The sequence below is a fragment of the Leptosomus discolor genome, chromosome Z (assembly GCF_034619465.1).
Source record: "Leptosomus discolor isolate bLepDis1 chromosome Z, bLepDis1.hap2, whole genome shotgun sequence".
NCBI classification, from domain to species: Eukaryota; Metazoa; Chordata; class Aves; order Leptosomiformes; family Leptosomidae; genus Leptosomus; species Leptosomus discolor.
Genome location: NC_141419.1, coordinates 50,427,464 through 50,455,080, shown reverse-complemented (window position 1 = coordinate 50,455,080; position 27,617 = coordinate 50,427,464). Strand labels below are relative to the sequence as shown.

The 27,617-nt window shown below is 43.6% G+C and overlaps 1 protein-coding gene across 1 annotated transcript; it reads right to left on the bottom strand.

The window, feature by feature from the left end:
* Positions 1-6,021: 6,021 nt before the first annotated feature.
* PDE6B (phosphodiesterase 6B) lies at positions 6,022-27,083 on the bottom strand. The gene is made up of 22 exons (XM_009956828.2): positions 26,673-27,083; positions 24,202-24,354; positions 23,791-23,880; positions 21,209-21,349; positions 20,104-20,178; positions 19,951-20,015; positions 18,815-18,881; positions 18,623-18,670; positions 18,292-18,441; positions 17,177-17,320; positions 16,528-16,593; positions 15,790-15,936; positions 14,631-14,738; positions 13,527-13,636; positions 12,423-12,510; positions 11,746-11,846; positions 10,278-10,385; positions 9,485-9,548; positions 8,663-8,737; positions 7,635-7,718; positions 7,197-7,353; positions 6,022-6,080 (listed from the first exon to the last, which is right to left on the bottom strand). The coding sequence occupies exons 1-22, from the start codon at positions 27,081-27,083 to the stop codon at positions 6,022-6,024; spliced, it is 2,511 nt and encodes an 836-aa protein (XP_009955130.1).
* Between the last annotated feature and the right edge of the window lie 534 nt (positions 27,084-27,617).

Here is a 27,617-nt window from a genome sequence, read left to right as displayed (position 1 = left end):
TCAGTTGGTATTTTTTTGAGTGAATTGCACAGAACAGCAGCACAAGTACTTACAGAATGTGACAGGAAGCATTTGTCACAAGCTGGCCATTGCTGCAGCCGAAACACCCTGTTGTATTCCTCCAGCAACAGCCAGTCACTACACTTGTTACTCATAGATAATGTTTGTGATCAGAAAATATGATTTAATACATATGAGCAGGTGGGGGAGGCTGGCATGGCACTGGCTGCCTGAACCTACTTACTAAATGGATTGACTGAGGAGTTGCTGTCATCTTTTTTTTCAGGCTTCTTATCACAGTGGATTTGTTAATCACAGTGGAATTATGCACAATTCTTGCATTTGACAGTGCTGACAAATTTGCGACTTGTCAAGCCGTCCTGAGATACGAGGAATTGCTGCTGACTCACTAGTCAGATATTTCTAAACACATAACCTTTTCAGATTTAACAAATAGTCAAATGTTGTACCCCAAACCAAGAACAAGTTACGGTCAAATTGTAGTCTGTCTCTTTTATAAGAAGTGACTGGCTATACAGGTGACTGACATTTTAAAAAATAGTGTCCTTTAATGTAAAATTAAGTCTGCTTTTAGCATGTAAGCTGCTAAGGCACCTCCTCAGCTGTACAGACCTCAGATGTCCCAGAAGACAGTCAAAGGCCTGTTCCTGTAGATTGTGGTGTTGAGTGACTTCCTTTATTTTTTTTTTTTTTTTGTCACTAACAATGCTAGTAATGCTCTCAAAGATCCAGGGAGTCTGGTTTCTTATTTGGACAATGGCTGGCTTCCTTTTTCTGACATTGCAGCTTAGACAGCTGAAACAGTGATTTCAGATATAAATTTCTAAGTGACGGCAGTGTTTCAGGAAACCTTGTCATATGTTTTATTAAACTAATTCCTTTTGATAAATGTACAGTCTTTTCTAGATTATACTTTAGGAGAAATAGATCTTTAACTGCTAGTGCACATTCTCAACTAATCAATCCTGTGTAGTGCAGGGAAATGAAATGCAACAAAATCGGATTTGAACTGAAAGTGTAACATGCCTAATAACTACAGGGAAAAGGGGTTAAGATGGGATATTTTCAAGGAGAAAAGAGGAACAGGAAAATGAGCTACATATTCTGATGACTGGGTTTTTAATTATTTTTTTTGCTTGAATGTATCCCTCATGATACTGAAATGGTTAGGTGATGCTAATGAAAATAAAGATCTAGGCTGCCAGTTAATTTAAAATTATGATTCTGTAAAATAGAAATAATGCATCATATCCTGACCTCTCAGGATAGCGGGATGTGTTGCATACTTAAAAGCCAATATTCTTCCAAAAGCCTCTTACTTCCAGGAGCTGTAAATTAAATGCGAATTGCCAGAAAATTTTTTTTCTCAAAGCACTGGTCTGTGGTGCTAGTGTTTAAGCTGTCAAATGGTGGTATCTGAAATAAGTACTACTGAAACTCAACACTCAGGATTCAGCTGCAGTTTGGTGCTTGAGCGAAATGTAACAGGATGCTTACTTACTTCAAGCTGAAGCACCTTTATTACTGTTCTGTTAAGAGCTGGCCATAGAGGTAGATAGTGCTTTTATCTTTGGATTGCTGGAGCTGAAGTGAGTTGCTGGAGCAGCTGTGGCCACCTGCTCTCTGGAGGGCTGAAGGTGCTTAACGTCACCTGCTCCTACTGTCCCACTTGGTCAAAGCAAGGAGTGTGCCCATCCCTCCTCTCTTTTACTTCCGCCATGGTGTTTGTTTATGCCAGCAATGATTTAGTCCCTCCCTGAGGGCAGCATGGCTGCTCCCAGCAGAGCTGAGCCTGCCCGTTGTGAGAACATGCAGTGCAGTGTCCCAGCCCGTGCAGTGGGGTAAGAGGTTTCTCTTCATAGAGGTCACTTAATGCAGCAGCTGTACACGGGGTTTCTGCAGCACTAGCCGTCTTGGAGTTTTGTTGTCTTGCCTAGCTCTAGGAACACAAATGACTCAATCTGAACTCTCCTGTTGCATTTTGCATTGTGTCTTTGTTACCCTCCCCTGGAAGTTGTCCTGCATTTGGAGCCCATGTCTCTCTTGTAACCTAGCTGAAAAATGCTGGGCTGTGCTGGGTTCTAAATGTGAAGGGCATGGGTTCTTCCTTTGCAGCCATGGATGTCTGTCAGATCTGTAGGGATTAGGGTACAAGAATCACCCACACAGGATGATGGAGGAGTGACACCCTTTCCTTACAGTCCTCAAACCTGGCTGCAGGGCCACACAAGAAAGCTGCCCTTGTAATGCCTCTTAGCATTGGGATAAATTTCCATGTGGGTAGAGAAAGTGCCGCAAGCCTCATGACAGCCATCCCACAGTGACCAAATGACTCCTCTGCCACCCCACTCTGGCCAGGCAATAGAAGATTATCAGGTTTGAGCCAAAAAAAGCCAATGCTAAACAGCTATAGTAAGTTTAACACTGTTTGCAGCAACACTAAGGTACCTATGAACACTAATACATCTTACAGCAACACCTAGTAGATGCAAAAGGACTGAAATGCATGAGTAAATTTATTTTTTTTAAAAGAAGGCCAAGGGGTGATCTAATTGCTGTCTTCAACTGAGGGAGACTGGGAAAGACAGCCTCATACTCAGGTGAGTGGCAAAAAGATGACACAGCGGACACGGGTTGCAGCCAGTACAGAGAAAATTCTGGTAAATTGGGTGGTCAGAATTTCACGAGTTCAGAGATAACTTTTTTCTTTAATTCTGTGGCAGGCTTGGTTACTCCGTTTCGTAAATGTCCTATGAATAGGATTCATACAGGTGTTTGGATCCTGCTTCATTTTTTCATTGATAAAATACACGGAAGAGAGGCAAGCCCATGGAAAGTAAAGGTGATCTGCCCAACTCTGTGCAGAAGCAGTTTCAGAAGCAGTCAGCCAAAGCTGCAAAAGGAGTGTTTGGCTTTGTATCTGCATCAGACTAAGAGCACTTACGTGGTCGTGTAGTGTTGATGAATGGTGGTTAGATGGTACCATTTTGCAAAAAAAAAAAAAATTAATTTCATTACCTGGCCTACAGTGTTCCCCTCAGACACTCAGGGTGTGTTAGGCAGTGGGAATGAGAGCCACAGTGAGGGGCAGAAAGGCAGGACAGGCTGCCTGGAGCTCAGGGCTGTATGTGCTGTGGCTAGATGTGACCTGTGTGTCAGACAAGAAGACAGCGGGAGCGGCACACGAAGCATCTCATCACAGCATCTCCCCAGGAGTGGGGAGGGAAGGGTATTCTCCCACTAGCTGTCCCTCTCTGGGTCATTGGATTGTGCCATTAGTGCTTTCCTTGGATGAGCCAGCCTGCAACACAAGGGATTGGGGCCTGTCCTTGGGAGCCATGGGTGAATGACGAGTGGTACCCTGCACTTTATTGTTGGATAATCTCAGACTGCAGCTGTTACGTTTTCTTGCTGGTCCTTTCACCCCTCCCTGCACCTCCTCTCAGCACCACCATTGCAAACGTGCTGTTTGCCTGTGGACCTGCAAGGATCACTTCTGCCTCCTGTCACAGGTCTTGAAGGAGAAGTTACTGTGACTGTTCAGCAGGGATGCAACTTCAGTGCAGAAGACCGGCAAGAACTCTGCAGCCCCTCAGATTAAGCTGCAGGCGAAAAGCTTTACCTACATACTGTATCCTATCAGAAACAGATATAGTGCAAGGGGAAAATAAAAGGAAAAGGAAAGGTCTTAGCTTGCTATTTCTCTTATTGCCCTCCAGTCCCTGCATGGGGCTTCCCACAGTGGCGTGAGAGGCAGTCAGTTGCAGAGCAGCTAGGACACATGACTACTGACCTGCAGAAATGTTCCAACAAACCAGCCATGCGTGTCAGAGCTGTGTGTGCTGCATGGGGCGCCCAAGGTGCCACGAGCAGACAGGGGAGCGACAGGAGAGGAACACAGGAGTTGGTGGGGAGACAGCAGGAGGCTTGTCCTGTCCCCACCAGCGGGGCACAACTTCCTGCAGCACACACATGCAAGGTCCCTGCTGCAGTGGGGCTCCTGAGCTGCCCCAACACCACTGTTGTGAAAGGGAGCCTTGGAGACCCTCCTGTTCCCATGGAATTGAGCAACCCTTGAGAAACAGCCTCCTCCACTGGCATACCACCCTGCATGTCTGTGAACACCCCTCCACATACGTGCATGGTCCTCCTCAGAAATATACGGTAGCATGCCCGACCTAATGCTGTGCAGCTGTACGTGCACTCCCAGATGCATGCAGGCAGATGGGGCACAGCTGCCCACAGCCCCAGGTCCTGCCAGCACTGCTGAGCACGCTGGGCAGGCACCTCATGCTACTTCTGTGAGAAGACGTCCTGGAGCATCCTGTGGTGCCCCAAGCACCTTGCATTGGGCACAGAGGGCAGGAAGATTAGCCTCCTGGCTTTATTTCCCAGAAAATATTTGAAGACATCAGGAGCTTTCCTCAGCATTGCAGTGTGTAGTGGCTTGTGGTGACCTTTAAAAGCCCACTGTTCACCACTCTGCAATACAATAACCCTGTGGCATTTTTCTTGCAGAAAAAAATTACCTCAACTTTACGTGCTGTGTGATGAAAGCCACTTAGATGGTTCTTAATGAAACTGAGACATACAGCATGAAGTCATTACTAGGGGTATATTTAGCTTTCATGCAAGTGGACAGATTTCTGTATTTTCCTGAAAGACAACTTGCTGCTCACAGAATTGTTGCATAGTGACAGGGGATTACATCTTGCTTACTAAACTGAGACACAGATAAATGATCACTAGGTACCACCATAGCTCTAGTTTCCTTTTACTTGCAGTATTGTTGTAATGCAAAACAAGATACTGAAGGGTAAAAGCACTGCAGATAGCAAGAGTAGTAGAAGAAGAAGAAAATCCCCAGCAAAACAGATCTCCAAACACTTTAAAAAAAAGGAGAGATAGGAGAGTACAGAAGGGTGTCTCTACTGCTGCCAGAGTGTCACTGAATGTTCTAATACAATTACATGAATAAACATGAAAACTAACTTTCACCTGAAATAGAAGAGTACATGTCAGTCTTTCAAAGTCTGGAGCGGAATCTAAAAAACGGATATCTCAGAACAGGAAGAGGAAAAGAAGGAATATTGGTACTGATTGGAAAAGGACTGCATTGAATAACATTGGCATTACGAGGCAAAACAGAACAAATTTAGGAGACGCCACAATTTGGGTTGTGTGGGTAAATGTAGCTGGAATAGTCACGGGTAATGATAACACTGTCTAGGCTCCAGCAGAGGGAACAGCTGAAGGGCACCCAAATGCACTTTTTCAGTAGCAGAGCAAAGGTACTCTGGAATCAGCTTGTCCTATCCCTTCCATCTGGGACAGAAGATGATGGCCTTACAATCATGTTAGTGAGCGAAGCCTCAGTTAGCGCACAGTGTGAATCCTGCTCATGAAGATGGCAGCTACTGGGTGTTGCATGAAGGGCTCCATGCTTTAGAGCAGCAGCCTATCCAAATTCTTGAAGTGAGTGCAGAACTATTATCTCTGTGAGTGTTTCTTGGACTTACATGGAATCATAACTTTTTAGAGCAGATACAGGCTTAGATATGATAAATTTGGCTCTTCTTCAGTTTTCATACTCTGCAGGCTATGGTTACATACATTCTCAATCACATGGGGTTCTATGGAGCAGAGTATTAATTCAGCTGGCCCCATCAGCTTTGGGGTAAGAAGTGTTTCAGTGCAGCAGAAATGCTCTTCCATAGTCATACAACCTGATTTATTGGGACAAATGTTGTTCTGACATGCCATCTGACATCAGATGCATTAAATGGAGCAAGAGACAGGACAGAACTGGCTCCTCACCCTCAGGAAGAGATACAATTAAGGCAAACGAGATCTAGCCCTTCCCTGGTTGGTCATACGCCTAATTAAAGTAGCAGAACAGTCCCATCAGGAATGTATTTGTATGCCATGATATTTTTTTGTTTGTTTAAAAAAGCATGGGCATTCTCATTTTGGGTAGCATATATTGCATTGATAACAGGTCTAAAGTATGCTGCAGGTTTTGGAAGCTGGAGCTGTTCCTCCATTACAGGTTATGCCATCTGCCATACAAAAAGAAACACAGAATTAGAAGTACAGTCATAATTGTCCTTCTCAGTCATCATAGGAGTTTTTAAGCACTTTTAAGTTATCCAGTGATCAATGTAGGTCCTACCTATAGTACCCATATCTAAAGCTGTCTGCTGTGCAACGTAATTATACATGTAAGGCTGCTTGGAAAGAGTGTTTAAGAGTTAGTAGAAACCTTCCTCACTTAAATACTGATTACTTAGTCAGGAAACAATTCTTCAGATATTTTCCAAATCATTGCTAAAGCACTTACTTTTGATATTTTAGGTTGAATTAAACTGAGATGAGACATCTAGACAGCTCTAATAATTTCTAAACTGGGTCAGTTGAGGAATGTCCACTCCATGGGCTGTTAGGATTTTGGTCCACTTTGAAACAAAAGGAGACTTCAAATGCAGTCTCCGTGGAGTGGAAGCACCAAGTTTCTGACAAATGTTTGCTCAAACACTTGACAGAGGCCAGGAGACCCTTCTGCTTCCACCTTTCTGAGAGTCAAACAAATCCTGAAGCAATCAAACAAGCTTTAACCCAATACCCACTGCAGCTGATGGATTTCAGTGCCACCCAGGCTGGGGCCACAGAAAAAGAAAAATAGACTCAACCAAAATAAAATGCTACTAGATACTACTACTACTGATTGCTTCTAGGTAGTACCTAATCTGGGCTAGAAAAAAGATGAACTGTAATTCCTCAAGTGGGCTACCTAGGAGTGTGTTATCTTTTCTTAACTCCTTCTTCATGATCTGGGGGGGTGCACATCAGCCACAGCCCCTGTGTACAAAAGGATGTCTCCTTGCTCTTTTCCAGGGACACGTGCATTACAAAGGACTTGATGCTGTCTCTAGTAGTCTCAACAGTTTCTCAGGCATTAGCTCCTGGGCATTTGAGCAGGTAGCCTGCTCAGGTGGTTGTCATGGTGTCAGGCTTGAAGACAAGTTGTCTTCAACCTTGCCAGTGGAGCAAGATTGAGGAAACTTGTTCTGGTATCTGACTCTCTGGCACACCAGCAAAGCTTGCTGCAGATCTGGAACAGTATTGCATAAGTATGTTTTTGAGTTAGGAATGAAAAGCTAAGTATTGTTTCTGACCTTTCTTTGCAGCCATTTTCTCTTCCTCTTTTTTCTTCTCTTCCTCCAGAGCTTTCATTTTTGCATCATACTCATCAGCACGGGTCTTCCACTCGTTTCTGTTGTTCAGCAGCCCATCAAGCATAGGCTGAATTTCCTCATGGAAACGTGAAAATTCCTAACCAAAACACACATGTCAGTACAATACAGCGCAGAGGCAGTGCTTCTCCCTCATACCCCAGGATGGAACCCGATACCTCACCTCGCAGGCAGGCTTGTGCAGGGAAAGCATTAAGTGCACAAAGAGGGACCACACTGCAAAGCCCTGGAGGGGGGCAGCTGTTGTCTCCTCTACCTGTCCCTCTCCCCATGAGTGGTGTTGCTGCATCAGGATTCACTCATCTCAGATTTGAACCCCTGTTGAGAAGGATGGGATGTATAAGGGTGCACTTTGCTTACCTTATAGACAAACGTGCACACAAAATCGATGAAACCCACTTGAAGCTTTGGAAGCTCAGCAGCTTTCCTCCGGTCCATCATGGGCTGTGGGAGGACACAAGTTCACCATGATTTATGAGGACACTTAATTGAAAAACACACCTCTATTCTCTCCTCAAAATTTTCTGCCTTGCTGTGTCAGCCTGGCAGTTCTGCCATGCCATCCATAAAGGCAGGTCCATCACAGCCCGCTTCCTCTGCTGCAGAGGAGTGAAGTAGGCTTATTTCCTTTGCCATTTCAGCAGAAATTTTAGACTGCTCTTTCAGTGTTTATGGAAGGGGAGGAGGATAGACAGTTTTTCCTTTGTGCCTCTCAACCAGGTACCTGAGAGAAGGTTCATGTTTTAAAGTCCTGAAAAGGTTTTCAATTCTTTAAAACATAACTGAACACGAAATTATATTCTTATAAGGCCTTGTTGCTTACTGTATCATTTGTGATGCCTCTGTGGGTAGAGGGAGTATATGAAAGTCTACTACTTAAAGAAAACCCAAACCACACATGTGGAGGCCACATCAAGGAATGACTCTTGGCTCTTTCAATGCTGAATTTAAGTACTTGTTATTATAGCAGAAAAAATATGTTAAGAAACACTGCTTTAACGTATGTCCTTTTACCAGAAATAATTTCTGAACTCTACAAAGCTTGTGTTTGTACTTTTTTCTCTTTATTGGAAGATCTGCTTTCCTCTGCAATGTGTGTATTTAATTTTCTTTTTTTCTGTAAGGGACCAGCACAAAGTTTCCAGGGGGGACAGTCACTCCTTGCCAGTTCACAGCCACTGGGACACATCTAACTGTATGGAGAGCTACACATGAGGCTCTGACACAGGGGGTCTTCACTAGCTGAGTTCCCACTTTTCCAATGGATTTTTGCAGGCGTGGTGATTTCAAGAAAACTCACAGTGCTCTGACAGCAGCACTGCTTGTAGTAAGTCTCTGCTGAGACTTGCTGCCTGAACTGAACTGTCTGGCTCTTGCATGATACTTACAATAGGCTGTTGCTGAAGGACACTTATTTCTAAGTCTCCTTGCTCCCAGAACTCAGCTGCTACCAGAAGAGCTACCTACATTGCCAAGGAGGGAAAAAGAAAAGTTAGCACTGACTTCAGCTTTATAACTTGATGGGCTTCAGGTCTCCGCCATGAAGCAAATCTCACTTCTAGCCCCTCTGTCACTTTGTGTCCAACCCCAGCCCCAGCCTTTCTGCTGGGAAGGGCAGCAGTGGCAATGGGATTGCACCTGTGTTGCAACAGCTCAAGAATCTTACTGCACTGCAGCTCATTAGTCCACTGCTCATCGACTAAGAAACATTTCCAATGTGCCCCCCTTAAGCATTTGCCTGTTGGTCACAGTTGTAGCTGCCTATTATGATTTTCGTAGTTATTCTTTCTCATGCTGAACAGGAAGGTAGGTTTGATATCTTTTATCCTCTTTTAAATTTTAAGGTTTCTTACTTAGCAATTACTCAAATACAGTTCAGGAGGGAACTGCTTAAGGAAAATAAACAACCGAGCAAACAGCAAGTATTGCTGTAAAAGACCAACCCTTATGTTACATGCAAAAAAACCCCACTGTAACCCAAGAAGTGAAATACTTGAGTTTTCTTCTTTTCTTTTTTGGTAAATGTGATTTTATTACAGAATTCAAAACTACAATCTTAAAGACTGGTTTATCTATCAAAACCATAGTTATTCTAAAATAATTTTGGTAATTTTGGTAGGAGACATTGATTCAGCTTCTAGGCAGCTTAGGAAATCGCATTACTTTCAAGTATAAGCTAAAGAAATCTAACAGTGTATCAAGGACCTGACCTTACTCTGGACTTCCCAAGGCTTTGTGATTGCTGACAAATCACAGGCAGTCATCATCATGGCCCTGAAAACAGGAAAGAAATCAGTTTCTTCTCTACAGCCTGCACCCTACTTCTTGCAGGCTCAGGATGCTCATGCCCCAATACCATGTTAGGTATCCCCTGGTCCCTGCTGAAGTGATAAAGAAAGAGAGATTGCTGTAACAGCCTTGGCTCTGACCGGGACACTCATCAAGGGTTACTCTCTTGATTAAAATGGATTTATACTAGGGAATTGCTTGCTTCTGGCACTCGATGTTTGCTGCTTTAGTCATTGCTGGGCTGAACTTCTCGACTTTAGAGTAGCATCTTTGACTCCCTCATGGAGGTGCAGCAGTGCACTGACATTGTGAGAGCACTTCATTGCTAGTGCAAAGCATCCTGCAAAGTGTCTGTCCTGCCACAACAATAGCATTGTGAAATTCAGATTGGTTGACACTGGGAAGAACAACTAGTGGACTGGGTTTCTGTAGATCTGCCATTGCAGCCTGCCCCTGTTTGTGGCTTAGAGGGTGGTCTGGTAAGAGTATATGGCCAGAAGGTATCCTGCATCTCGTTAGGAGTATATGACCAGAAGAACACTCCAAAACCAGTCACAGCTTTTTTTGCTGGTTTTTCTCTGCTTCTCCAGAAGGTCAGATTTGAGTAGACAGTAATGTATCACATGGTATTTTACACTAAGTGCAGCACAAGGCATGTTCTTGAACTCTCACTAGGTGACTGCATCACTAACCTTTCCAGAGCTGATTACTCACATGACAACCTCTTTCTTTGTTGTCTCCAGAGACAGGTATTCAGTCCAGTCAGTCATGCTGTCGTATGTCTTGGACTCATCAACGATCTTTTGAAACATTGTTCTCTTTCTTTGAGGGGCCGGGGGGGGAAAAAAGAAAAGGAAAAGCTCCAAAACAAGGAAACAAATGCTGATCCTGGTATTGATAACCCTACTGGAAGTGTTTCCAGTAGTTGCTGTCCTGGAACTTAGGTCCTCAAGGAAGCCTCCAACAAACCAAACACCATCACTTGCTTCTCTTGAGTAGGGGAAACTATTGTAAATGACTTCTTAAAAGTAAGTATAGTGGTGAGACATGAGCAGGAATTTGAAAGTATGAGCTACTGCAAGTTACATCAGCTGAGAAATGCTTCCACGTTTTTTGGTAGGTTTTTTTTCCTGAATGTTAAGCAAACTGCAGAAACCTAGAGCTGGCTGGAGTATTTGTAAAGCCACCACTTAGTCTGACCTTGTTAACCTTATTTATAGACCTATATATATATGCAGCAAATTCTGGAGAGGGATTTATACACAACACATCCATGTTTTGAGTGGTGTGAAATCAGGAAAAATCTGCTGTTTCAACGCCAGCAGAGAAGACATTTAAGCGAGATCCACAAAGTGACTTGTGTATGTGTTCTGTCCATATTATTTTGCCTTTGTCTGATTTCAATCAAGCCTCTGCTTGCAGACCATGCACCAAGATGGCCAAAGACCAGCTTGTTCCCATCAAGTAAGGAAGTGATGATATCTACTCCCATACAAACACTCCACCTCTGGAGTAAGAGGACTGGGTATTCCTCTTCTGTGGACTGTTTATATTTTGCATAATCATTCTTCTGTGCTAAACACAGAAGCAGTCTCTGGTCTTAGCACTGTATTGTGAAAGCACATTTTGAAAGCTCCTTGCTAATTAGGAAGTCATATATTGAATTCCATTCTTATGTCCCAGGAGGTCAGTGCATGCTGCTCCAAGATGTTTGGCGATTTTGGCTTTAGGGTGTGAAATAGACTATGAACTGGATGTTCTGCTACAATGGATCACTTGTTATTTGGGTTGTGCTGTTTATAGCCCTGGCCAGACCATTTGCCATTTATGAGTATTTTTAGTGCTGAAGTGCGAGGTAAAAAAAAACCAACCAACCAACCAAAAAAAAAAACCAAAAGACCAGACATTTCTTTCTGTTAGATGTTAATGCAGCACTGCCTTGTTGGAAATAGAGGGTGAAAAAATAATGTGTGTGATTTAATGAGTAAAAGTTCAAGATTCTTTTGAACTATTTGAGTTCTCCCCATCAGGTCTGATGTCAATATTAAAGACAGCCTTCCAGAGACAGTGTCTGTGAAGAGGATTGCCACACGGTGGGGCTCTCAGTGCAAGGAATCACATTTTGCCTTTGTAAAGATTTTTGCTTTCTACCCTTCATACATCGTGTACCTGACGGACTTACTTGAAGTAGAGTGCCAGGTCTGTTGCTATAATGGCAATTTCCATCAGGTGAATCATGTGCTCATGTTGTCTGCGGTTGAGATTCTGACATATATTCAGCGACTGAAAAGCAAAGGAAAGGGAGATGTGAAATCCAGGTGCTGTCTTGTGAGTATCTGGCCATCTCCCTTTGTCAAATGTCCTCACTCTTTCATTTTCATAGCTTCAGTTTTCTCCCCTAAGATGCCTTACTCACTGTATGTTGATGCCTAGTATCCCCTTTTGTTCAGTGAACAGGATCAGTGTCCTGAAGCTTATACAGTGTGTGCCCAAACCCTGTCCCTGGGCCCCAGTGCAATTTTGTCCTAAATGAAAAGTTAGCTGAGGCAATGTGCCAACCTTGGCCCTGTCAGAGGGGCTACAGGAAGACAATCCTGTATTTAACATATTCCTATGGGGATAACAATATGTCTTCTGAAGAAACCAAGTCACGTATTTATGAAGCTGATGTGTTTTGGTCCTGAGTGAGCACAGAGTGAGGGAGCGAGGCAGCTGCATAGAGTGGGGAGTGAGGCAGCTGCAGTTCCTCAGGTATGCAAAGCAGAGAAAGGTCTTGTGCAAAGCTGATAGCTCTGTTGTTGCCAAAAACTTCCCTGAATGTAAATTATTCATATCCTTACATTACAGTTCATTACCCACCTCTTCAGAGAGCAAGAATTTTCCAAATTCCAAGTGATGTCTCTCTAAAATTGAGGATCCATGAAGTTTAGCTAAAGGATTTTGAGATCTGATTGCATAAAGAAAAAAAAAAAGTCGTTAGGGCGGCACTTAAAAATAAAAAGGAGTGTTCCGTTTTGTATTTAATTTTGTCACACACACAAGTTCAACTTATTTTAAAAAGCTTAAGAGTAATATTTTTAATAGTTAATGACTTCAGTTTAGCGAAAGACTTGTGACACTGCTTGTAACTATTTGGACACAGTATGAAACAGTCTGCAAACTACAAATTTCATCCAAATATTGTTTATGACTGGACTGTTATTACTCACTATAGTAAGCTCGTTTAATTCCTGAATAACTACATGTTGAGATCTAGTAACAGGAACAGAAAAACCAGTAGCCCTTGGACACTTTCCTAGCTGGAAAGCAAGACTGTCTTGTATCCAAAACACCAACCAACCTCACTTACATTTTTCCAAAGCTCCAGCAAACAGTAAGACAGTATAGCTGACAAACATTGCAGAAGAGCTCTGATCTGACACTGCTTGAAGTGAGTAAGAGAAGCTTGACTGGTCAACAAAATCATGAAACTCTTTTTCTGTAGCTGGTAACTACCTACTGAGAGCAGCACCCTCACACTCATAGTTGTTTTGTTTCTGCAGCTGTTGAGGGCAGTGCCATGCATGGTGTTTTCTCCATAGATACCTTCCATCAATAAGTAGACTTCCTATGTCCAGGATGCTCCTGATTGCATCCTGAGTCTCCTATGATGATCAGGCTACTAAATGCCTGCACTGCACTTGTTCCAACATGTAATGGTAATGTAGAGTGTTGCTTTAAACAAAGCACGTTTGCTAGGAGGTAAAGAAAGCTCCAGAGAGCAGCGCAAAATTTCAGTTTCCCTACTGGCCAAACCATAAGCCCAAGTGCCATAGCAAGATGAAAAGCAAGTTTATTTGCAAAAGAAGGTCATTACCCTGGTGTATAAAACAGAGATGTACTGGAGTTTGGTGTGATCACAGCCTGATCACACTCCACACAAGAGCAACAGTAAATGGTTTGAAGTGGTAGGAAAGTGCTTACTTCATTTGGTAAAGGTTGTTGGTTCCCCTGTGGTCAATATCATGGCACAGAGCAGCAGTTACCATTGCAAGGGCTTCAAGGTCTGTGTAGTAACGCTTCAGTTTGCCGGTCTGGAGGGTGAGAATTTGCATGTTGTCTGTTAGTAACTCTTACAGGAAAAGGTACTGAGCTTTGACTGCTCTGTGCTGGGGATCTCATAATTGAAACAGTCCAGGAGAACTAAAAATACTTGTGAAGCTAAATGCAGTACATGGTACACTTAGGTTAAAATGGGGAAGCAGATGGAAACTAAATGTTTCAGGCTCAGATAGGCATGCCTGTTGGGCATACATGCTCAATGCCCAACTGCAATGTTGGCTACATGCTGCTATAGCAGCCGTGTGCCTTAGGGACACCTGGGTCCTCACAAGCACCCCTCCAGTCACTGGACACAAAGTACCTTGTGAAGTACTGCATGTTTCTGGGCAATGGGGTCTCCAAGCTGAATCACCCAAGGGATTGTCCAGGGGTAGTAGGCATAATTCTGCTGCCAGTTGTGTGGGTCATGTCATCTGCACCGGGTCCTGATGCTGGTCCATCCTCGGTGTGAAGCAGCAGTCTGACACCTGTTTTTCTTGTTGGGGCCACTGTTGCCCTGAGAGCCCGTGAGAAATGGCACTTGCCACATTCACACTAGTGATAGACTTACACCTGTGCCTGTCCTGCCTGGAAATGGAAAGCGTGAGGCTGGCTCCATTCCAGCCAGCTAACTTGGGTCTGGCTCTTACTGTCAGAAACCACTGGAGAAAAGGAAGTCCTATAGTCTCTCTCCCCTACCCTGCAGAAGGATTTAATTTGGAAGCTATTCAACACCATACACATGTGTACCTATGAGAATTAAAGCACTACGTTAATTGGGCAGTATTGGCTACAGCTTTAAGTGTAGTGCAAGGACTGTCACTTAAGGCAAATGGAGACCTCATTTAGCAGGACCTGTGCTAGGAGTGACAAAGTCTTATCCTACACCAGAATTCAAAGACAGCCCTGCATACCTCCAGGGCACAACAGAAGACCTCCTGTAAATAAAGCCATGATACAGAATTAACTGAGGTGGTGTTACCTTACCATCAGGAGGGTGAACATGGTCTGTGCAACATTGAAGCCATGGCGCCAGTTGTGGTAAGTTATCTTCCGGTAGCCTTTGCTGACAGAGTACACAAACCTTACCAGCACCTGCAAAACAGGGAAGAGGATGTTAGTTTGTGTGATGAAGCTGCTGCCCCTTGCTTTTGCAATAAAAAAACACGTACAGAAGTCATGGATGAGTATCCATTTTTTAAAATCTCAACTGCTCAGAGTGTCAGCAAAGAATGACTGCTTTTCACATCTGTATCAGGGGTTATTTGTACCGTAGTAGATATTTTGAATACATTTAACATTGACATGCTATGAGTAAGAAGCACAGAAGTAATTCCCATTCAGAGCCCTTCACTTTCCTCCTACTTCCTGCCTTGCCTTTCCAGGGTGAAAACTCTTCCTGCAGTTACCTCCAGATCCCACTAGGCGGAAATAAACCTCACATAATGTGCTGAGAAATCCCTTGGGGAGGAGTGCAGCTGCTAAACCGCCCCTTTCGCAAGTCCTACAAGGGCTTAAACTGTGGCAAAAGCCGTGAACTTGCACATCAGAGGCTATGGGATTCTTGTTCCCACAGCGTCACACCACTCCTGTCACCAGCAGTCAGGAAGTTGGTACCAAAGACATCAAATGAATGTATGTCCGTGTTTGCAGGGGGAAGAAAAGCAGAGGGACCTGCTAGTGTGGGTTTCAGCATATGTTGGCTGAAAACTATAGGGTACATACTATAGCACACGAAGGATGCACACAAGTATGCACTGTGCTGTGTTGTGCCTGGAAACTGTGCTTTTACAGTGCAGCTGTGAGTGGCATTAGACACAGCAAGTGCAAGCAACATTTTGCATGGTGTAGCCCCCATCTATACAGACCAGATAGCAAACCCACACCTGTAGCAGACAGTGCAGAGCAGAAGCTGTCAGTTTCACACTCTAAACCTGCATGTAGCAACAAGGGGGGCTGAGAGGGGGTTCCCTGACCTCAGCAGGGCGAGGGTGGTCAGGACACATGTCCCTCTGCCTGCAAGCCTGTGGGAGCCCAGACCTCTGGGCACTCCGTGAGCAGTCCAGGGCATGTACGGGGACCTCAGCCATGCAGCAAGTCTGCTGACCATTCAAGACTGGAGACCCTGGGTGTTGCCAGCTCCTACCTCCTGTGGAATCTGGAACTTTTTCACCACGCCAAGCTCGTAGTACATCTGAATGCCGCACTTCACCAGCTCTAGCTCAGTGCAGTCAAAGTCGGAGAACCTGAACTCATAGATTTCAAACTTGGTGGGCCCTGGGAGTTCTTCTTTCTGTAAGAGAGGTGGGATGGTTTGTTACTGTGCTACTTATGCCCATTCTAGATGTGTATGAGTATAGTTATACATCTCTAGAAACAACTGGAATGGGTTTTGCTTATAAGTCTGATACTGCTGGGAGCTTTCCCTTTTAGAATGTAACACATAAATAGACTGAAATGAAGCTTTTCATGATAACCTTGTTAGTGGGGGAAGAGGGAGGGCATTTTTGGTCAAGTGCAAGAAATATTGCTTGTTTTCTGTTAAGCACTTTTGTTGATTTGATATAGTCTGGAGACTCAACAGGTCTTCCAGTGCAATAGTTACAGTCCTCCATATTTACTCCACAGAATAAAATGCGTGACAAATCAAGGTGGCTGATGTGTTTCCTGATGGACTTTGAACCACTTGGGGTGAAGTGGCAGAGAGAAACTACTCCCTGGGAGCTGGGGAAGGCATTCGGGCCCACCTAGTAATCATAACCTCAAAATCACTCAGCAGAGGAAGGCAGGGTTTGCTTTGCCAACACTGGTAACCCTTCCCTGCATCCACCCAGGCAGTATTTGTTTGACAGGGTTGTCCATTCCAGTGGTTCATTGCTCTTACCAGGATGCTTGCCAGCTCCTCTTCTTCACACTCACTTGGCTCCTTCCCCAGCTTTTCTCGTGTTGGCTGCAAAGAGCATGGATGTGTTACACTGACAACCAAACCCCTCTAGACATTGCACTGTGCAGCTTTGGGGCAATCTAGGGCAGCTCTCATATGCCAATTGTGTTTTCTTCCTGGACCTTATTTCTATTTCTAGTCTTTCAACCCATTCTTTCTGGTAAAAATGTACTCCTCCTTAATTTTTGTTCATGTTTCCCCCCCTTGTAGATGTCCCCCTAGAGCCAGTGTCCCATCTGGGTCCTCTAACTCCACATCCTCTGCACTAAGGAGGTTTTGGGGAGTAAATCAGTTCCTCTTGCACCCCTACAGCCCTACTCTGAGTAGCACCTGCATCAGCCCAGCTGAAGGGCCCACTTTCCTGAGGTAATTAGAAAGGACAGAGCATGGCAGTGTGCTGAGGTGGAGGGCAGACCCAGAGACAAAACGAAGAATTGTTCTCCTGCTTGCAGTAACTGGGACTCTGGCTGCTGCCTCCACACCGTGGTGGCTGGAAGCATTTCTATGGGATGGGAGATCTGTGTCTGTGCCGTAAGTCAAGGGCCAGGCCAGTACACTTGGGAGTGTGCTGCACGTTGCAAGGCATTACCAGAATTTCCTGGATTTCATCCTTGTCACATTTCACATGGTAGAGCACCATATCCTGAGCAATGTCCTTTCGGTTCTCCAGCTTGTTCATCTTATCATAGGTGTCTGTGTTGAGTACAGACCAGCCCAGGAACTGTGTTAAGGACTTGGTGAGGGGAAAAGAAGGAAATGGTGAAATAATCAAAACATCCATTCCTCAAAGATACAGAAATATAACACTGCACGATATATTTTTGGAGAAACACAAGATCCACTTTGGTGACAAGTCTAGCGATAAGCAACCATGTGTTGCTCAAACCAGTACTTGCTCCTCAGCAGAGCAGCTCCTCAGCTGTTGAATCTGCCTAGGCCTGCTGTGGAGGTTTAAGCACCCTCTGTCCACTTCAGCATACGGGAAGGTATTTCTGTGTTGTTGGAAGTGTCTCCATGCCTGTGGAAAGGCTGGTGTCACAGTGCTGACAGCAGGTCAGAGCCCTTATGTCAAGGGAGAGCAAGGTTGTCTCATCACATTTCACATATATTTATTCACACCATGTGTTTGCTCTCAACTTGTTTGCTGTCCAGTGGCCAACTCAAACTGATCTTTTTTTCACAGTCTTTTTGTTTGATAAGAGAAGTCTATTTCAGGAAATGTTCTGATTGATAACATATACCAAGAGTTGATTGCCTGTATTGGATTGAAAGTAGCATAGGAGCATTTCTAAGTAGCAACATCTTCAATTACAGCTGGTATAGACAGATTCAATAATGGGCCACCCTTTGTATCTTAGCTACACAGACAATTTCTCAAGGGAGTTGCCCAGCCAGTGTGAACATGTATGTGAACACAAGTCAGAATGGCCATGTTAGTACATTGTAGCTGCTCATGGCTAGGTGTCCAATCCAAGAATGCTGAAACAAAATGATGTGAACACAACTGGGTTTCCAAGACTGAAACTCACCAGTACTTCATATACTTGCTTTCAAAACTTTCAAGCTAATGCGTAACACCTCTGTAAGCAACAAAGAATCTTATGTAGCTGCAAAACACTGGAGGATGCTTTGCAGGTGTATAATGAGCCATAGTGACTTCTTTCAATCATATGAACTACTTTCAGCCACAGCAAGGAACTATACCTCCATGAGGGTCTCATCCTGTTCGTCAAATGGTTTCCCATCTTTTCTGTTATAAAATGTGACAACGCCAACAATTTCTTCCTTTTTGTTGACTATTGGCATGGAGAGAACATTTCTGATAGTCCATCCTGATTCATCTAGAGGACCTTCCTTGAAGCAACAGCAAGAAGAAAGACACCATGTACTGAATGTGTTTTCTAAATACATCAGCACTCCTATTTTATATCAAGATTACAAGCTAAAGAAATATTTATATGCCTAATATTGACTCTAAATTGCATTTCTGCAAACAAAGTAGAATTCTTGATGGGACTGGAAGTTTTCACGGTACCTGAAAGTTAAACATCTCATCTGCAGCAGCATTCATAATGTTGCAAATCTAGGGGATCACACAAAAGAAAAGTTTTTCAATATCATCAATTAGAAGTTCAAATACCAAAACAAAAAACTGAATTGATGAGAAAGCAGCATTAGTATGACTTTGTCTCAGAAAGCCTTGATGAAGCCTAAGTTAAGTACTTACAAATCCACTTTCAGCCACGTAGGCTGGCAATCCAGTGACTAGTGCCCAGTGATCCGGGGTAGGATTTCTGAATGAAAGAAAAACACATAAGGGAAATTAAGAGTATACGTTTACTGAAGAATGATCATGGAGCTGAAACGTATCTATGTGATTGCACAATCCATGCTTACATATTTCACCCTCAGTTACTGTTAAACAGTCCTGTTACTTTTAAAGGACCCATGTGTGCAAAGAACCATTTTTCACATAAGTAAATACCTTTCCTTCAAGGATTTTCCTTCAATACAGAATAACTCATAAAATATCATAGTCTCCAGAGACTAAAGAAAAAGCTGTTTCTGGGAGTGGGGGCCATGTTTCAGACCTTCAGCACAGAGAAAGATAAAAGAAAGTTCCTGGCCGAGTGTCTGCCAGCCTGAACTTTTGAACACCTAAGCAATGGTGGAGTTTCTTGTAGTGCTTACACCAGTGCAAAGTGGTATGATCAGAACTGAGGGACACTCCTGTTACATCAGATTTATCCAAGATGCCCAAGACTCCTCTGAAAAAATTAGTGGCAAGAAGAGGGAGTGGTTTTCAGAAAGCAGGAGTCTCAGTGTTGTGTCAAGAGAAGAGGAAAGGCCGGGGTAGCCTTGAGATGGGGTCAGTGACCAGAGGATAAGAGAGAAGCAAGGAAGCTGGAAGACAGGCAGGGGAGCAGGAGTGACCATGAGAGGTCAGGGGGGTAGCAGAGGGGTGAGGGGCACAGCTGGGAGAGCAGATGCCTCAACACAAGGGCTACAGGGATGGGCTCACTCACTGACAAAGCAAAGGCACCAAGGAGGATTGATGCCTCAGCCTGGCAAGGAGACTGGCAAAACTGCAGGCAGTCAGGGCAGTTCACTTCTGCATCTGAAAAGAATCACTGGTTGCAGTGACTTTTAGAGTCTGACTTGCAAGCCGGGTTCTCAATGCCCTGGACGAAATCTTTGTCCCACAGAAATGTGAGTTGAAGCACCAACTTACATTCTGGCTTTCCTACTCAGTCTTCTATCGGTCCTTTGCATATCTCCTCACGAATGTCTTTAAATCATGGGGAAACTTGGTTTTAGCTACTGTCTGTCTTGGTACCTAGCATATAGAAACTGGGCACTTACGGGATGACTTTAATTTCTTCTTTTCCATGTAGTATATAATCAATGACCTTGTAAAACACTATTTCCTACAAACGAAACGAAGAATGATGTTAAAATTAGTGGTGAGGCAATCCCACCAGACAGGAGAGTTTAAGAAATCTGGTTCTCACATACCCTGCCATCTGGGGTGCGAGGTCCTGAGTAGGGGGGAACTTCTCCCAGCAGGACTGGCCACAGGTCAAAAAATTCCTGGTTTTAAAATGAAAGAAGTATTTTTAGAGCAGAAAAGTAATCACTGCTCTACCATGCTGGTTTTCATACTGTGTAAACAAGGCATGAAATAATAAGACTAGTTCAATACTAAGCAGCAGAATGGTATAACTCAATCATGAAGTGTCAGGTGCATTATATGGCTGCATTTAGTCATATACTGTCTATACACAAGATGCTGCTTCATTCAGTGAATAGCACAGAGCAAATGACTAAGTCAATATTTTATGTGTTCTTTATTTTCCAAAGTGTGACCCCTTTGGTGGTCTACTACTTGCTAGCTTGCTAAAGTGAAAGATTTTGCTTTTACTTATGCTACATTAAAACACTGATCAAACTGTCTTTACACACTAACGATCTTTTAATGCACCTCTTCACAAGACAGTGTGCTATAAAGGCTCTGGCAACAAGGTGGAGATCAAAGTTCATGGTAGCTTCATTCAGCCTACCATGGAATAAAGCAGGGCTCCTGTGACAAGGATGCTGTGTAACCCCAACATAAATCTTGCCAGAAGTGCAAACAATTGGACCAAATCAGAGCTACAGAAGTAATTTAGCTTCTGCCACCTCATTTTCATGAAGCCAAATTTCATCTAAAAGCCTTGATAACGTGCACACGGATGAGTCCTTGAGGAAGGTGGCTGCTTTGCTACTGGGGGTTTCCACAGGTATCTCACTATACTTCTGATATCCACAGACCTATTGACGCTGTACTTATGTTGCAGACTTTGACCAGAATTGCAATGCCAGACACGTTTGCCCTTTCTTTGTATTCTTAGCCTCTGGTTCCTTTGACGGTCCCGGTCCCGTTGATAAGCTCTTTCCTTCACTTTTCTTTACCCCAGGCGCTTCATTTGCAGTATAGAATAAAAAAAAGGCCAACCAAAGCAGGAATAATGACCCAAAGTTAGCTTGCACTTTGTTTGCACTAGTAAAACTTATCTCCACACATCACCCCTCAGCAGACAGCAGCAATGCAGAAAAATGTACAACACATGTGAACACTCACCTTCTGCTTTGTCATGTCCAGGAGACCTACTGAGTACCGGTCACAGTTCAGGTATGCTCTCACCGTGTAAAAAGCCTTGTGGAACTGTCTCTCAATGTCTGTCAGTTCCTCAAAAACCTTATTAGCTGACCACAACAGCACCTGCAAGATAAAATCCAAATGGAAGCCCGGCTGTCCTAGAGAGAGCTGGGCTTCCTAAATGTGTTTGGAGTAATGAGGAAACAATTGGGGTTTTATACTGCGGTTCCTGAAAAGTGCAATAGCAACTGTACTGCAAAATGTAAAATCATTGCTTATTCACACTGGGAGTTACTAGGGAAAGATGCACTCTGAGGAAGAGTCAAGTCATCATGGAGTGCTATATGAAAGTACAGTCTTACAAGTATAGCACAAAAAAGTAGTAGTGCCGGATAAAGAGATGGCCCCACTTACATTTTATACCCCTAAGTAATATCTTGTATCCAAAAACAGTTAACAGCAAAAGTGTTGCAAATTCCAGAGGATGGAGCTGGAAATAGCCAGATTAACACCTTCCTCAAACCCTTTATGCAGCCGCTTTGTGTGTGCATCAACCTCTGATCCTTTTCCCCATTGACATGTACCTTTAAGAAAGCTGTTGCTATTAGGCTCTTTCATTTGTAAAAATAGAGATTACACAGTGAATTAGGCAAGTATTTCTGATGGCACAAGGAGGGTCTTTGTGGGCCTAATGGAGAACTTATTTTTCTCTGAAATGGTAAGGAAGCCATCTACATAATTTCCTAGCTCAGCTAGTGCGTGTGTGCCTGTATATGAGTGTGCATCCTTTGCTTTCTGAGCCCAGGAGGCATGAGGAGCAATGCTTCAGAAGCACTGAGACCTGCTACCTGAAGCTGACTGGACCTGTGTTTTGAGCAAGTACTATTACATTGCCACAATCAGGAAAACTGTGGTTCACCTCTTCACTGGGCACTACTAGGTATTTTTGACAATTCTGAGCTGCATTGGTCTCTGTTTCTAATCCATAAACTGGGACAACACTGCCACTCCTATGAAGCCTGAGGTGTTCAATGTCACTGGCCTCTGAGCATCTTTCAGATAGAATAGTGGTGTTGTCACACAAACTGTCAGAGGAAAAGGAGCAATGGTTTATTTTTGACATTTTACAGCATGCAATAAGTAATGCTGAAAGCCACAAGCCCAGTGAGGAGGACTAAAAGAAACACCTGAAGAACAGCCAATTCATTGAATAATGTAAAAAGTTGGGCAAAATGTGTTATATAGTCTTCTAAAAAGACTCTTACACGCTATCTGAGCACAAGCAGACTGAATGGTGTTTGCACAAGCCATTTTACTTACAATATTCCCCAGTCTTTGCCGTTGGGATTTGCAATATTAAAATCTTAGGCCACCTTTAAGAATTTCACTCTGTACTTTGGTACTTTTAAGTCTAACACAATGAACCATATGAACTCTTGCACAGACCTTTAGATCTAGATGGCCAAAGGTCTGACAATTGAACTACTAGTAGAACTAGCAGTGTGTCTTGCATCTCATTCTCGCTTTCCTCCCTTTCTGTGGGACCTGCTGATGCAGCAGTGATATATGAACACAGTACTCCTGGGTTCAGCACCAGACCAGAGCACCCTGTGGGAGACATTAGGCCTCCTATCTCTTGGATCTCAACTTTGTCTTCTAGCCCCTTCCTTACCTCCCCCAGTCCTACTGAGAAGCCCTCAACAGGAATAAACATTTGGTAGTTCTACTTCAGTTGAATTACTCAGCATTGCTAGCTGGCTGTATCAGCTAACATCATGCACGATTTTGATTACTGAAAAAATTAAACAAAGCACATGAGGTTATGAATTAGTAAGTATAAATGCTGTCCTAAAGCTTCTAAAATAATTTTCATTCTGCACTCATTTTGCTGAAATAGGCATTTATCCCCCACAGGAATCCCCACTTGAGACAAGAGCCTGGCTGCCATGAAGCATAGATGTCCTCTTCAATGATAACCCGTTGTCTGCCGCAGAAAGTGATTGCATGGATTCACATGCATCCTGATAAATTCAAGAGTCCTTTCACAACCCAAGTCATGGAAAAGAATGGTGGGTGAATTGTTTCAATTCAGAATACCCTAAACCCGTCATCCCTGTTCACTTCTACTGAGGGAGGCCAATACAACAGGCACTCGAGAATCATTTTATGGTCACTAAGAAGAAATTTGATAGAACTTTTTAATAGGCAGACAAGGAAAAAATACCACATTCTTAACTGTTTCGGGAAATTTCTTGGTGCTGCTGGCTGAAGTGGTTAAATGTCCCAAGAGTGTTTCACAGCCTCAGTTCAACAAAACACCTGGAGCTCAGTCCTGCTGAAACTGGTGCCACTGTGTCAGCTCCTGCAGTTTTGCCAACAGCAGCAAGAAGAGAGACTAACGAAGGGTTCTGGGGAAGAAACAGTATCCGAAAGCAGATGAAGGCATGTTTTTCTTTCTGCTCTTCAGGCACAAATCTCTGAAGCAGATCAGCTACACCTTTGAGATCAGAAGAATGCACTCATTTGATTTTGAGATACAGCCCAATCTGCATTTTCACTCTTACCTGGCCTCTTCGAGTCTCACAATTATGAAGATAACTCAAGTGATAAATTTTCAAGTTCAAGGAGGCAAAATTCAGGTACTTCAGAAAAAGCTGAAAAAGCAAACAATGAGATTGAGTTGAATACAGTAGCAGCCTCGTGTATACTGGATTTCATAACACCCCTTTAGCAACGTCATGGTAATTCCCCTGAATAAATGCTTTGCTTTGCACTGGTGTGAGATGAGGCTTATCTCACTCTAACATCCCTGAAAGATTTCTGAGATAAGCCCCTTCTGTTAGAGGGTGAGTCCCCTGTAGAGTAATTCGCACCAGTGGAGCTTTACTAAAGCAGACATTCCTAGTGTGGAAGAGTCTGTGCTACACGGCAAAAGGAAAAATTGGTTGATAGAAACTGAACTACTGACCACTTACTGTTTCATCAGAGCTGGTGAAGTATGGGCCGTTCAGCTTATTAATAGCCACAATAACAGCAACTAAATCTTTGCCATTCAAGATGGGTGTTGCAAGGATGTTTTTCGTAGTGTAGTCGGTGAGCTCATCAACAAATGGACTGAACTGGGCACACTGTTCAACAGAGAATTTGCAAATTAAGCATTTTCCATCATGTCTGTAGTCTTAAAACCAAGTTAAAGCACAGCCTCTCGAAGTAGGGTGTGTAAAGAAAGTTTTGCTTAAAAAATTGAGGAAGAGAAATGAATTAGCAGAAAATTGAGCAATGTAGGGTGATAAAGCTAGTGTCAAGAGAACTGGCTATGGCTTCTGACTGCAACACATGAAATTTTTCACTTTGTCCAAAGTTCTTGCAAATCATAAGCTTTAGTACGTCAGACTCTGTCAGAACAAGGAGGCTTTCCTGTTCATTCTCTCCTGGTCATTCTCAGATCACTGACATCCTTCATAGTACATCCTCCATCCTTTCCTCTGACTTCTCATTAACACTGCTAAGTGGATGCAGCCAGTTACCAGGCAGCACTGCATAGCCACAGCTTATAAACCAGTGTTGTCTGGCACAGTCACTGGGAAGTTCACTCACCCTTTTCTTCTGCTTTTGCCTGGGCCTCGAAGCTGCTGTCGGCTTGCAGCCTCCATGAAGTCAACTAACCTTTGTTTCACTTGAAATTACTCTCCCAGGCATTGACTCCCATGTTGCTGGGCCTTTGTGTGTAGATGGCAGATTACAGGGGAGGTATCCCAATGGAGGATGCAGCTGGCACCAGTGGTGTGTGGTTCTTGGTACTCTCCCCCTGCCCCTGAAAGCAACCCATGCCCTTCTGCCCCAGGAGAATTTTGGCAGCGTTCGTGATGTGCAGACAGCACTGCTAAGGACTGGGCTGCCCAGGGAGTCACCCGTGAGGGAATCACCATTCAAACCACTGGGAGAGTTCTTGGTCATGCTTTAGGGGCAGCACAAAGGGAAATTGTCTAGTTGTTCCTTGTGTGAATGTCACTGTCTCCCCATCCAAAAAGAGACAAAGCAGAGAAAGGGTAGCATGGGAAGGCAGATGGCTCATCAACTCCCCTGCACAGGGCCTTATTGATGCCATCATCATCTGCCAGTAGGAGTGCAGGAATGGTCATGCTGGCCCAAGATCTTCTCCATTCTCAGCTGAATAACTTGTCAGCTGCACGTCCTTCTACTTGGGTTAGAAAAAGCCCCACAGCTCCGATCAGCAGCACCAGAAAGAATAATTACTCCCTAATACACCTTCTCCCCATACCTCCCCCACTGCTGGCCTTCCCTGGTAATTGGGGTAGAACAAGCATTTAGCCTCTGGGTGTCCTTCAGAGGAATTGCCTTATGGCAATGCCTGAAAGCACTAGAGCTGGAGTGCAGCACTTGGTTCACAGCATTGAAATCCTTCCATATTCTTGGAGAAACGTCTGAAGCCAGAGAGCTTTGAAAAGTTTAAGTCACATTCTGACGCTTCCCTCTGCCCGCCCCAAAAGATGGTTGCAAAACCAAATCAATGTCTCAGTATGTTCTGTGGAGGACAAGGAAGTTTTTCCTGAAGCATTTGGATGTGCTCATATTAAGCAACAAATGGATAGATAAACAGATGATCTTTTTGTAACTAGCAAACAATAGATGGAGTAATCCCAAATGCTATATTTGCATCACATGGATTTTAGTTCTATACTTATGATTAGAACAAGCAGATAGTTACTGCTGCCATTCAGATTTACATGATCTAACCCAGGAGTACAGAGGGTAAATACTGTCATGAAGGCATAAAAATAAAACATTAAAATTCCTTGGATCCCTCCTGGTATTGGAGTGTGCAGTGTTTGCTGAAAGAGTGGTTTTGGTCAGTTTGTCTCTTACTGCTTCTGATGAAGATCACCCATATACATGTTGCAGTTAACCCACCTGCTCTGAGGTCTGCTTGCTCTGGTTGGTGAAAAATTCCCCTAAATGCCCTTGGCCCAAGCTTCATCAGACAGCACACATTTTCAAAAAGGTGGAAAACCCTTTCTGGACTGACTGTAAAGGATTTCTCTCTCTTTGACAATTACTCTTGGAATATAAAAGTGTGTAGAAAACTCCATGTGCATTCAGATGTGCAGATCTCTCACCTCACTCTCCTCTACTTGACTAGATTCAATTTTATTTTTTTTAATTAGACAGGCAAGGTGTGACAGTGCACTGGTTTGCAGGCACTAACACCTACTGTAATTAATGTGCTTAGCTTCACCTCGCTCCATAAATGAAATTGGAAGCAGCTTACAGACTTGCTAGTGGTGCTTTGGTTTCCACTGCACAGCTATTACACTGCAAGAGGTTTGACCAAGAACCAAGATGCCCTGCTACCACTTGACTTCTTTGTGCTGGTAAGCATGTGAGCCTTTCTTCTACTGAATGAATGAGTAAATGGCAAACCTACCTCAGTGACATCCTTGATGTTCATGGTTTTCTTGGTTTGCGCAACGTAGCCCACAATGCCTATGTCCAACGGATAGACAATCTCACAGTCTGGGGAGACCAGGCATTCCTCCAGGGTACTTCCTTCTTGGATGTTGAAAAGCCTTGTTGCCAATTCAGGTGTGCCATTTCTCTGCCTGTACATGAAAAGACTACAGCGGTCAGCGTGAATAAGGGTCCTGATTCTTCTCAAGGTCTTGAAAACAACTTTCTCCATGTTGATGCTTTCTTGCATGTCTTGGATCAACTCAAAAAGGATGTCACTCTCATTGTTATCCCAGGACTCTGTTCTTAGTTTCTTCTCAAAGTACTGCTTGGCAAAAGTAGGGTTGCCATCAAGAAACTTCTCCACATCGTCTTCACTAATGCTCATTGTGAATGCCCTAGGTCTTGTGCTAGGTAGTAGTCCGAAGATGTGGTCTATGCAAATAGCACGCTTAATTTCTGATGTAGTTCCTAAATTTTTGTAATAGAAGATGTTGCTTCTAGAATGACCAAGGGTGAGGTAACACTGCAAAGAGAGCTTGTCATCAGGAAGAGGTATTCCTTTATAGTGCCGAAGGAGAGTCTGTGGGAGGACAGATCTTCTCAACCAAACAGATTACATGACCTCTAGAAGAGCTTTGGGTCAACTTTCTTCTTCTTAATCTAAAAGCAAACAAAAACTGAGTACTCACAATATCTGAAAAAACCTCTCCTTTCTCTTGACAAGCAGAACACTTACTGAAACAATTATATTGAGGCAGCAGCAACAGGGAAGAACTGCATCTCCTAACATTGAAATAAGCTCTTTAAAGTCTAATTAAATATATACTGCTTGGGCCTAATCCTTGGCTAACAAGGTGAGCATCTTATTATTTCTACTCTCCCAGATCCCTGCAATAGTAGGAAGTGCATCCTTCACAAA